Source organism: Nerophis ophidion, linkage group LG24 (assembly GCF_033978795.1).
Source record: "Nerophis ophidion isolate RoL-2023_Sa linkage group LG24, RoL_Noph_v1.0, whole genome shotgun sequence".
In the NCBI taxonomy this organism is placed as follows: domain Eukaryota; kingdom Metazoa; phylum Chordata; class Actinopteri; order Syngnathiformes; family Syngnathidae; genus Nerophis; species Nerophis ophidion.
In genome coordinates, this window is record NC_084634.1 from 7753085 (window position 1) to 7765486 (window position 12402).

The 12402-nt window shown below is 31.4% G+C and overlaps 1 protein-coding gene across 1 annotated transcript in view; it reads left to right on the plus strand.

Moving 5' to 3' along the window:
• The window catches only part of syne2b (spectrin repeat containing, nuclear envelope 2b), a 408840-nt gene that overhangs the window by 218787 nt on the left and 177651 nt on the right, over positions 1-12402 (plus strand). The window contains exon 78 of the mRNA XM_061886295.1: positions 612-797. Within this exon, the coding sequence (XP_061742279.1) occupies positions 612-797 (186 nt within the window). The remainder of the gene's footprint in view (positions 1-611; positions 798-12402) is intronic.

Here is a 12402-nt window from a genome sequence, read left to right on the forward strand (position 1 = left end):
TGTATACGTATATATTTATGTATGTATATATATGTATATTTACACATAAGTACATATATACACTAGTGTGTGAATGTTGTCTGTCAATCTGTGTTGGCCCTGCGATTGGGGGGCGACTTGTCCGGGGTGTACAACGCCTTCCGCCCGAATCCAGCGACCACCTGCGACCCCGAACGGGACAAGCAGTAGAAAATGGATGGTGGATATATAATATATACATATAATGTGTGTGTGCATTTGATATTTCAGTCAGTGGCCCTCAGTGGAAAAAGTGTGAGAAAGTTCAATTTAATGAGCAACTTATGAAATCCACCCCTAATGATATTAAAGACGTAAAAAAATGAGGCAAGATGAAACTTGTTCAGGGCGAGTAAAAAAGCCCGCGATCACTGAGGGCGTGACCTGCATGATTGACAGCTGCGGGGAGGCGTTGACTCAAACTAAGCCCCGCCTCCTGTCACCGGTGAAGCAGGAAGTAGTGTTTTGTACCTGTCAGAAAAGGGCGCGTACATGTCCGCGCGTGTCTCCCGGCCTGGCGAGTTCAGGTCCTCCGAGGACGCGGCTCGGTCTCTTTTTGTCACCCGCAGCAGGTGCGTGTGTTTGTGTTCCAGGGCCCGGGTCCGGCTCCCCTTAGGCTCCGCCCCTCGACGGGAGACCTCCACGCGGGCCTGGAGCGGGTCGAGCAGCTGGAGCGGTGGCTCCACGCGGCCCACGCACGTGTGGAGGCGGCCGCCGGGGACATGCAGGACGGCGTGGACATGCAGGACGGCGTGGAACGGCAACTCCTCACCTGCCAGGTAGGCCCCGCCCACTCACGCGGGAATGTAAGAGATTCAACCCTGTTTACATGTTTGTTACTCACACCTGGGTCAGGGGCTCTCAATCAACTTTTACACTACACAGGGGCCCGGGGCCCCTCTCCAAAAAAGTATTTGTAATCCTCCTCTTGATTTTAATCATCTTCAATAATTATATTTAACCTATTTAAACCTAAAATGATCTAAAAGCATCACTAAGATTATTATCAAGGCTTTGGTCAGGCTGATTACAAAAAAATAATAAATGAATAAACTAATGAAAAACAAATGTGCACATTTTAACTAAACAAATAATATAAATTGAAGTAAAAATGAAAATACAGCTTCACAATTTTAGTCATATTTTTGGCGCGCTAGCTAATTATAGCATACTTATAATTTCATCACAAAGATTATCAAGGCTTTGGTCAGGCTGATTACAAAAAAATAATAATCAAATAAACAGATTGAAAAAAAATGTACACATTTTAACGAAACAAATAATATGAATTGAAGTGCAAATGAAAATACAGCTTCACAATTGTAGTCATATTTTTTGCGCTTTGGCTAATTATAGCATAGTTATAGTTTTATTACAAAGATTATTACCAAAGCTTTGGTCAGGCTGATTTAAAAAAATACTAATTATATATACTGATGAAAAACAAATATACACAATTTAACTGAACAAATAATATAAATTGAAGTGCAAATGGAAATACAGCTTTAACACTTGAGTCATATTTTTGGCGCTTTTGCGAATTATAGCATACTTGTAGTTTTATCACAAAGATTATTATCAAGGATTTGGTCAGGCTGATTACAAAAAATAATAAATGAATAAACTAATGAAAAACACATTTGCACATTTTAACTAAACAAATAATATAAATTGAAGTAAAAATGAAAATACAGCTTCACAATTTTAGTCATATTTTTGGCGCGCTAGCTAATTATACTTATAGTTTCATCACAAAGATTATCAAGGCTTTGGTCAGGCTGATTACAAAAAAATAATAATCGAATAAACAGATTGAAAAAAATGTACACATTTTAACGAAACAAATAATATGAATTGAAGTGCAAATGAAAATACAGCTTCACAATTTTAGTCATATTTTTTGCGCTTTGGCTAATTATAGCATAGATATAGTTTTATTACAAAGATGCTGATTTAAAAAAATACTAATTATATATACTGATGAAAAACAAATATACACAATTTAACTGAACAAATAATATAAATTGAAGTGCAAATGGAAATACAGCTTTAACACTTGAGTCATATTTTTGGCGCTTTTGCGAATTATAGCATACTTGTAGTTTTATCACAAAGATTATTATCAAGGATTTGGTCAGGCTGATTCCAAAAAATGCTAATTAAATAAACTGATGGAAATTTTTTTTTACACATTTTAACTAAACAAATAATATGAATTGAAGTGCAAATGAAAATACAGCTTCACCACTTTAGTCATATTTTTTGCGCTTTTGCAAATTATAACATACATGTAGTTTCACCACAAAGATTATTATCAAGGCTTTGGTCAGGCTGATTACAAAAATGCTAATTAAATAAACTGATGGAAAACAAATGTACACATTTTAACTAAACAAATAATATGAATTGAAGTGCAAATGACAATACAGCTTCACCACTTTAGTCATATTTTTTGCGCTTTTGCAAATTATAACATACATGTAGTTTCACCACAAAGATTATTATCAAGGCTTTGGTCAGGCTGATTACAAAAATGCTAATTAAATAAACTGATGGAAAACAAATGTACACATTTTAACTAAACAAATAATATGAATTGAAGTGCAAATGACAATACAGCTTCACCACTTTAGTCATATTTTTTGCGCTTTTGCAAATTATAACATACATGTAGTTTCACCACAAAGATTATTATCAAGGCTTTGGTCAGGCTGATTACAAAAATGCTAATTAAATAAACTGATGGAAAACAAATGTACACATTTTAACTAAACAAATAATATGAATTGAAGTGCAAATGACAATACAGCTTTAACACTTGAGTCATATTTTTGGCGCTTTTGCGAATTATAGCATACTTGTAGTTTTATCACAAAGATTATTATCAAGGATTTGGTCAGGCTGATTACAAAAAATAATAAATGAATAAACTAATGAAAAACAAATTTGCAGATTTTAACTAAACAAATAATATAAATTGAAGTAAAAATGAAAATACAGCTTCACAATTTTAGTCATATTTTTGGCGCGCTAGCTAATTATAGCATACTTATAATTTCATCACAAAGATTGTTATCAAGGCTTTGGTCAGGCTGATTACAAAAAAATAATAATCGAATAAACTGATGAAAAACAAATGTACACATTTTAACCAAACAAATAATATGAATTGAAGTGCAAATGAAAATACAGCTTCACAATTTTAGTCATATTTTTGCGCTTTGGCTAATTATAGCATAGATATAGTTTTATTACAAAGATTATTACCAAAGCTTTGGTCAGGCTGATTTAAAAGAATACTAATTATATATACTGATGAAAAACAAATATACACAATTTAACTGAACAAATAAATTAATTGAAGTGCAAATGGAAATACAGCTTTAACACGTGAGTCATATTTTTGTCGCTTTTGCAAATTATAGCATACTTGTAGTTTTATCACAAAGATTATTATCAAGGATTTGGTCAGGCTGATTACAAAAAATAATAAATTAATAAACTAATGAAAAACAAATTTGCACATTTTAACTAAACAAATAATATAAATTGAAGTAAAAATGAAAAGGCAGCTTCACAATTTTAGTCATATTTTTGGCGCGCTAGGTAATTATAGCATACTTATGATTTCATCACAAAGATTATTATCAAGGCTTTGGTCAGGCTGATTACAAAAAAATAATATGTGAATGTGAATTATATTTATATAGCGCTTTTCTCTAGTGACTCAAAGCGCTTTACATAGTGAAACCCAATATCTAAGTTACATTTAAACCAGTGTGGGTGGCACTGGGAGCAGGTGGGTAAAGTGTCTTGCCCAAGGACACAACGGCAGTGACTAGGATGGCGGAAGCGGGAATCGAACCTGCAACCCTCAAGTTGCTGGCACGGCCGCTCTACCAACCGAGCTATACCGCCCCAACTGATGAAAAACAAATGTACACATTTTAACCAAACAAATAATATGAATTGAAGTGCAAATGAAAATACAGCTTCACAATTTTAGTCATATTTTTTGCGCTTTGGCTAATTATAGCATAGTTATAGTATTATTACAAAGATTATTACCAAAGCGTTGCTCAGGCTGATTTTAAAAAATACTAATTATATATACTGATGAAAAACAAATATACACAATTTAACTGAACAAATAATATAAATTGAAGTGCAAATGGAAATACAGCTTTAACACTTGAGTCATATTTTTGGCGCTTTTGCGAATTATAGCATACTTGTAGTTTTATCACAAAGATTATTATCAAGGATTTGGTCAGGCTGATTACAAAAAATAATAAATGAATAAACTAATGAAAAACAAATGTGCACATTTTAACTAAACAAATAATATAAATTGAAGTAAAAATGAAAATGCAGCTTCACAATTTTAGTCATATTTTTGGCGCGCTAGCTAATTATACTTATAGTTTCATCACAAAGATTATCCAGGCTTTGGTCAGGCTGATTACAAAAAAATAATAATCGAATAAACTGATGAAAAACAAATGTACACATTTTAACCAAACAAATAATATGAATTGAAGTGCAAATGAAAATACAGCTTCACAATTTTAGTCATATTTTTTGCGCTTTGGCTAATTATAGCATAGTTATAGTTTTATTACAAAGATTATTACCAAAGCTTTGGTCAGGCTGATTTAAAAAAATACTAATTATATATACTGATGAAAAACAAATATACACAATTTAACTGAACAAATAATATAAATTGAAGTGCAAATGGAAATACAGCTTTAACACTTGAGTCATATTTTTGGCGCTTTTGCGAATTATAGCATACTTGTAGTTTTATCACAAAGATTATTATCAAGGATTTGGTCAGGCTGATTCCACAAATTAAATATTAAACTGTAGAAAAACAAATGTGCACATTTTAACTAAACAAATAATATAAATTGTAGTGCAAATGAAAATACAGCTTCATCACTGTAGTCATATTTTTTGCGCTTTTGCAAATCATAGCGTAATTAAAGTTTAATCACAAAGATTACTATCAAGGCTTTGGTCAGGCTGATTACAAAAAAAATATATTAAATAAACTGATGAAGAACAAATGTACACATTTTAACCAAACAAATAATATAAATTGAAGTGCAAATGAAAATACAGCTTTAGCACTTTAGTCATATTTTTGGTGCTTCTGCAAATATAGCGTAATTAAAGTTTAATCAGAAAGATTATTATCAAGGCTTTGGTCAGGCTGATTACAATAAATAGTAATTAAATAAACAGATGACAAACAAATGTACACATTGTAACTAAACAAATAAGATAAATTGAAGTGCAAATGAAAATACAGCTTCACAATTTTAGTCATATTTTTTGCGCTTTGGCTAATTAAAGCATAATTATAGTTTCATCACAAAGATTATTTTCAAGGCTTTGGTCAGGCTGATTCCAAAAAATGCTAATTAAATAAACTGATGGAAAATTTTTTTTACACATTTTAACTAAACAAATAATATGAATTGAAGTGCAAATGAAAATACAGCTTCACCACTTTAGTCATATTTTTTGCACTTTTGCAAATTATAACATACATGTAGTTTCACCACAAAGATTATTATCAAGGCTTTGGTCAGGCTGATTACAAAAATGCTAATTAAATAAACTGATGGAAAACAAATGTACACATTTTAACTAAACAAATAATATGAATTGAAGTGCAAATGACAATACAGCTTCACCACTTTAGTCATATTTTTTGCGCTTTTGCAAATTATAACATACATGTAGTTTCACCACAAAGATTATTATCAAGGCTTTGGTCAGGCTGATTACAAAAATGCTAATTAAATAAACTGATGGAAAACAAATGTACACATTTTAACTAAACAAATAATATGAATTGAAGTGCAAATGACAATACAGCTTCACCACTTTAGTCATATTTTTTGCGCTTTTGCAAATTATAACATACATGTAGTTTCACCACAAAGATTATTATCAAGGCTTTGGTCAGGCTGATTACAAAAATGCTAATTAAATAAACTGATGGAAAACAAATGTACACATTTTAACTAAACAAATAATATGAATTGAAGTGCAAATGACAATACAGCTTCACACTTTAGTCATATTTTTTGCGCTTTTGCAAATTATAGCTTAATTATAATTTCATCACAAAGATTATTATCAAGACTTTGGTCAGGCTGATTACAAAAAAAATATATTAAATAAACTGATGAAGAACAAATGTACACATTTTAACCAAACAAATAATATAAATTGAAGTGCAAATGAAAATACAGCTTCACAATTTTAGTCATATTTTTTGCGCTTTGGCTAATTAAAGCATAATTATAGTTTCATCACAAAGATTATTTTCAAGGCTTTGGTCAGGCTGATTCCAAAAAATGCTAATTAAATAAACTGATGGAAAAAAAAATGTACACATTTTAACTAAACAAATAATATGAATTGAAGTGCAAATGACAATACAGCTTCACCACTTTAGTCATATTTTTTGCGCTTTTGCAAATTATAGCTTAATTATAATTTCATCACAAAGATTATTATCAAGACTTTGGTCAGGCTGATTACAAAAATGCTAATTAAATGAACTGATGAAAAACAAATGTTCACTTTTAACTAAACAAAAAATATAAATTGAAGTGCAAATGACAACACAGCTTTAGCACTTTAGTTATATTTTTTGCGCTTTTGCAAATTATACCGTAATTAGTTTCATCACAAAGGTTATAATCAAAGATTTGGTCAGGCTGATACCAAAATATAAATATTATATAAACTGATGAAAAACAAATGTTCACATTTTAACTAAACAAATAATATGAATTGAAGTGCAAATGAAAATACACCTTCATCACTTTAGTCATATTTTTTGCGCTTTTGCAAATTATAGCGTAATTATAATTTTATCACAAAGATTATTATCAAGGCTTTGGTCAGGCTGATTACAAAAAAAAGTATATTAGATAAACTGATGAAGAACAAATGTACACATTTTAATTAAACAAATAATATAAATTGAAGTGCAAATGAAAATACATCTTTACCATTTTAGTCATATTTTTGGCGCTCTAGCTAATTAAAGCATACTTATAGTTTCATCACAAAGATTATTATCAAGGCTTTGGTCAGGCTGATTACAAAAAATACTGATTAAATAAACGGATGGAAAACAAATGTTCACATTTTAACTAAACAAATAATATCAATTGAAGTGCAAATGAAAATACACCTTCACCCCTTTAGTCATATTTTTTGCGCTTTTGCAAATTATAGCGTAATTATAATTTCATCACAAAGATTATTATCAAGGCTTTGGTCAGGCTGATTACAAAAAATGCTAATTAAATAAAGTGATGGAAAACAAATGTACACATTTTAACTAAACAAATAATATGAATTGATGTGCAAATAAAAATACAGCTTCACCAGTTTAGTCATATTTTTTGCGCTATTGCAAATTATAGCGTACTTGTAGTTTCATCACAAAGATTATTATCAAGGCTTTGGTCAGGCTGATTACAAAAAATAATAATTAAATAAACGGATAGAAAACAAATGTACACATTTTAACTAAACAAATAATATGAATTGAAGTGCAAATGAAAATACAGCTTCACAATTTTAGTCATATTTTTGGCGCGCTTTGGCTAATTATATCATACTTATAGTTTCATCACAAATATTTTTTTCAAGGCTTTGGTCAGGCTGATCACAAAAAATACTAATTAAATAAACGGATAGGAAACAAATGTACACATTTTAACTAAACAAATAATATGAATTGATGTGCAAATGAAAATACAGCTTCACCAGTTTAGTCATATTTTTTGCGCTTTTGCAAATTATAGCATACTTGTAGTTTCATCACAAATATTATTATCAAGGCTTTGGTCAGGCTGATTACAAAAATAAATATATACTAATAAAAAGGGATGAACAATAAATGTACATACAATTACGCAGTGCTAACATACATTCTAACTACCCAATAAATTACAAAATGAATTATATAAACATTTAAGTGCCAATCGTAAAACAACTTCACCACTTTAGTCATATTTTTTGCGCTTGAGCTAATTATAGCGTAATTGTAGTTTCATCACAAAAATTATCATCAAGGTTAGGCTGATTACAATAATAAATATATACTAATAAAAATGGAGGAAAAATAAATGTACATACAATTACGCAGTGCTAACATACATTTTAACTACCCAATAAATTACAATATGAATTATATAAACATTTAAGTGCCAATCGTAAAACAACTTCACCACTTTAGTCATATTTTTTGCACTTGAGCTAATTATAGCGTAATTATAGTTTCATCACAAAAATTATCATCAAGGTTAGGCTGATTACAATAATAAATATATACTAATAAAATGGATGAACAATAAATGTACATACAATTACGCAGTGCTAACATACATTTTAACTACCCAATAAATTACAATATGAATTATAAAAACATTTAAGTGCCAATAGTAAAACAACTTCACCATTTCAGTCATATTTTTTGCGCTTGAGCTAATTATATCGTAATTATAGTTTCATCACAAAAATTATCATCAAGGTTAGGCTGATTACAATAATAAATATATACTAATAAAAATGGATGAAAAATAAATGCACATACAGTTTCGCAGCGCTAACATACATTTTAACTACTCAATAAATATAAATATAAATTATATAAACATTTAAGTGCAAATAGTAAAACAACTTCACCACTTTAGTCATATTTATTGCGCTTGAGCTAATTATAGCGTAATTATAGTTTCATCACAAAAATTATCATCAAGGTTAGGCTGATTACAATAATAAATATATACTAATAAAAATGGATGAAAAGTAAATGTACATACAATTTTCCAGTGCTAACATACATTTTAACTACTCAATAAATTACAATATAAATTATACAAACATTTAAGTGCAAATAGTAAAACAACTTCACCACTTTAGTCATATTTTTTGCGCTTGAGCGAATTATATCGTAATTATAGTTTCATCACAAAAATTATCATCAAGGTTAGGCTGATTACAATAATAAATATATACTAATGAAAATGGATGAAAAGTAAATGTACATACAATTTTCCAGTGCTAACATACTTTTTAATTACCTAATAAATTACAATATAATTTATATAAACATTTAAGTGCAAATAGTAAAACAACTTCACCACTTCAGTCATATTTTTTGCGCTTGAGCTAATTATATCGTAATTATAGTTTCATGACAAAAATTATCATCAAGGTTAGGCTGATTACAATAATAAATATATACTAATAAAAATGGGTGAAAAATAAATGTACATACAATTTTGCAGTGCTAACATACATTTTAACTACTCAATAAATTACAATACAAATTATACAAACATTTAAGTGCAAATAGTAAAACAACTTCACCACTTTAGTCATATTTTTTGCGCTTGAGCTTTTTATAGCATAATTATAGTTTCATCACAAAAATTATCCAGGTTAGGCTGATTACAATAATAAATATATACTAATAAAAATGTATGAACAATAAATGTACATACAATTACGCAGTGCTAACATACATTTTAACTACCCAATAAATTACAATATGAATTATATAAACATTTAAGTGCCAATAGTAAAACAACTTCACCACTTGAGTCATATTTTTTGCACTTGAGCTAATTATAGCGTAATTATAGTTTCATCACAAAGATTATCATCAAGGTTAGGCTGATTACAATAATAAATATATACTAATAAAAATGGATGAAAAATAAATGTACATACAATTTCGCAGTGCTAACATACATTTTAACTACCCAATAAATTACATTAAGTGCAAATAGTAAAACAGCTTCACCACTTTAGTCATATTTTTTGCGCTTGACTTATTTATAGCATAATTATAGTTTCATCACAAAAATTATCATCAAGGTTAGGGCTGATTACAATAATAAATATATACGAATAAAAATGGATGAAAAATAAATGTACATACAGTTTCGCAGTGTTAACATACATTTTAACTACTTAATAAATATAAAATATAAATTATACAAACATTTAAGTGCAAATGGGAATACAGCTTCACCACTTTAGTCATTATTTTTGCGCTTTAGCACCAGACTTCTTCTGTATGTTTGATATTGCCATTACTGCCACAAGTGGTGAAAAAAGTGTATTACAACTGAGTTTTTCAGGGGAGTGCCTAAAGGTAAAGCACGGAGCCCAACAAGTAGTGAATGAGCTCGTTTGTTCACGGCAACCCGAGCCGCCATAAAAGTTTCATCCACACCGAGTCTTTGTGGCTAAACAAACCCGCCTGAGATCAGATCTTGCCTACAGTTCTGACACGCCTCCGCCGTGACCCGCATATGACTCTCCCAGGAGTCAGGGACCTGGTTTTGTTGCAGGGAGCGCCACTTTGCAAAAGATACACAAAAAAAAAGGAAATAAAAACGAAATTACAATATTCTTAATTCAACCAGGTAAAAAACTGATTGAGAATAAAATCTCTTTTCCAAAAGCAAAAAAAAAAATTGTAAAAATGTAACATTAACACAAAAACATGCGATTGGTCAAAATAATGTCATATAAACACTTACTAGAGAAGTTTACTTTAAACAAAACGGAGACAAACTATTTCTAGCGGCGCCGTGATCACAGGTACCTAACTCGCCTGTGTGACTGTAGTGGTGACATCATCGGCCGGTGAGCTGCAGTCTCGCCTCGGAGCTTGTGAAAGTTTACTTTAAATTACGAATCATGCCTCCATAATGGTAAAATGGTGTTTACTTTTTGATGTAAAAATAAAACACAACGCAGTCTGGCTAATGAAGATGAAGTCGAAGTATTGTTTTTCTCCAGTTTGGCCAACAACAACAACAACAAAAAAACCCAGAGTGACACCTCTCACATTGAATTCACAATCTTCACAGCTTGCGTAATTTGATGAGATGACAAAACATTTTAGTGGATCTAACATAATAGTGAGAGTCCAGTCCATAGTGGATCTAACATAATAGTGAGAGTCCAGTCCATAGTGGATCTAACATAATAGTGAGAGTCCAGTCCATAGTGGATCTAACATAACAGTGAGAGTCCAGTCCATAGTGGATCTAACATAACAGTGAGAGTCCAGTCCATAGTGGATCTAACATAATAGTGGGAGTCCAGTCCATAGTGGATCTAACATAATAGTGAGAGTCCAGTCCATAGTGGATCTAACATAATAGTGAGAGTCCAGTCCATAGTGGATCTAACATAACAGTGAGAGTCCAGTCCATAGTGGATCTAACATAATAGTGGGAGTCCAGTCCATAGTGGATCTAACATAATAGAGAGAGTCCAGTCCATAGTGGATCAAACATAATAGTGAGAGTCCAGTCCATAGTGGATCAAACATAATAGTGAGAGTCCAGTCCATAGTGGATCTAACATAATAGTGAGAGTCCAGTCCATAGTGGATCAAACATAACAGTGAGAGTCCAGTCCATAGTGGATCTAACATAACAGTGAGAGTCCAGTCCATAGTGAATCAAACATAATAGTGAGAGTCCAGTCCATAGTGGATCTAACATAATAGAGAGAGTCCAGTCCATAGTGGATCTAACATAATAGTGAGAGTCCAGTCCATAGTGGATCCAACATAATAGTGAGAGTCCAGTCCATAGTGGATCCAACATAATTGTGAGAGTCCAGTCCATAGTGGATCCAACATAATAGTGAGAGTCCAGTCCATAGTGGATCTAACATAATAGTGAAAGTCCAGTCCATAGTGGATCTAACATAATAGTGAGAGTCCAGTCCATAGTGGATCTAACATAATAGTGAGAGTCCAGTCCATAGTGGATCTAACATAATTGTGAGAGTCCAGTCCATAGTGGATCTAACATAACAGTGAGAGTCCAGTCCATAGTGGATCTAACATAATAGTGGGAGTCCAGTCCATAGTGGATCTAACATAATAGTGGGAGTCCAGTCCATAGTGGATCTAACATAATAGTGAGAGTCCAGTCCATAGTGGATCTAACATAATAGTGAGAGTCCAGTCCATAGTGAATCAAACATAATAGTGAGAGTCCAGTCCATAGTGGATTTAACATAATAGTGAGAGTCCAGTTCATAGTGGATCTAACATAATTGTGAGAGTCAAGTCCATAGTGGATCTAACATAATTGTGAGAGTCCAGTCCATAGTGGATCTAACATAATAGTGAGAGTCCAGTCCATAGTGGATCCAACATAATAGTGAGAGTCCAGTCCATAGTGGATCTAACATAATATTGAGAGTCCAGTCCATAGTGGATCTAACATAATAGTGAGAGTCCAGTCCATAGTGAATCAAACATAATAGTGAGAGTCCAGTCCATAGTGGATCTAACATAATAGTGGGAGT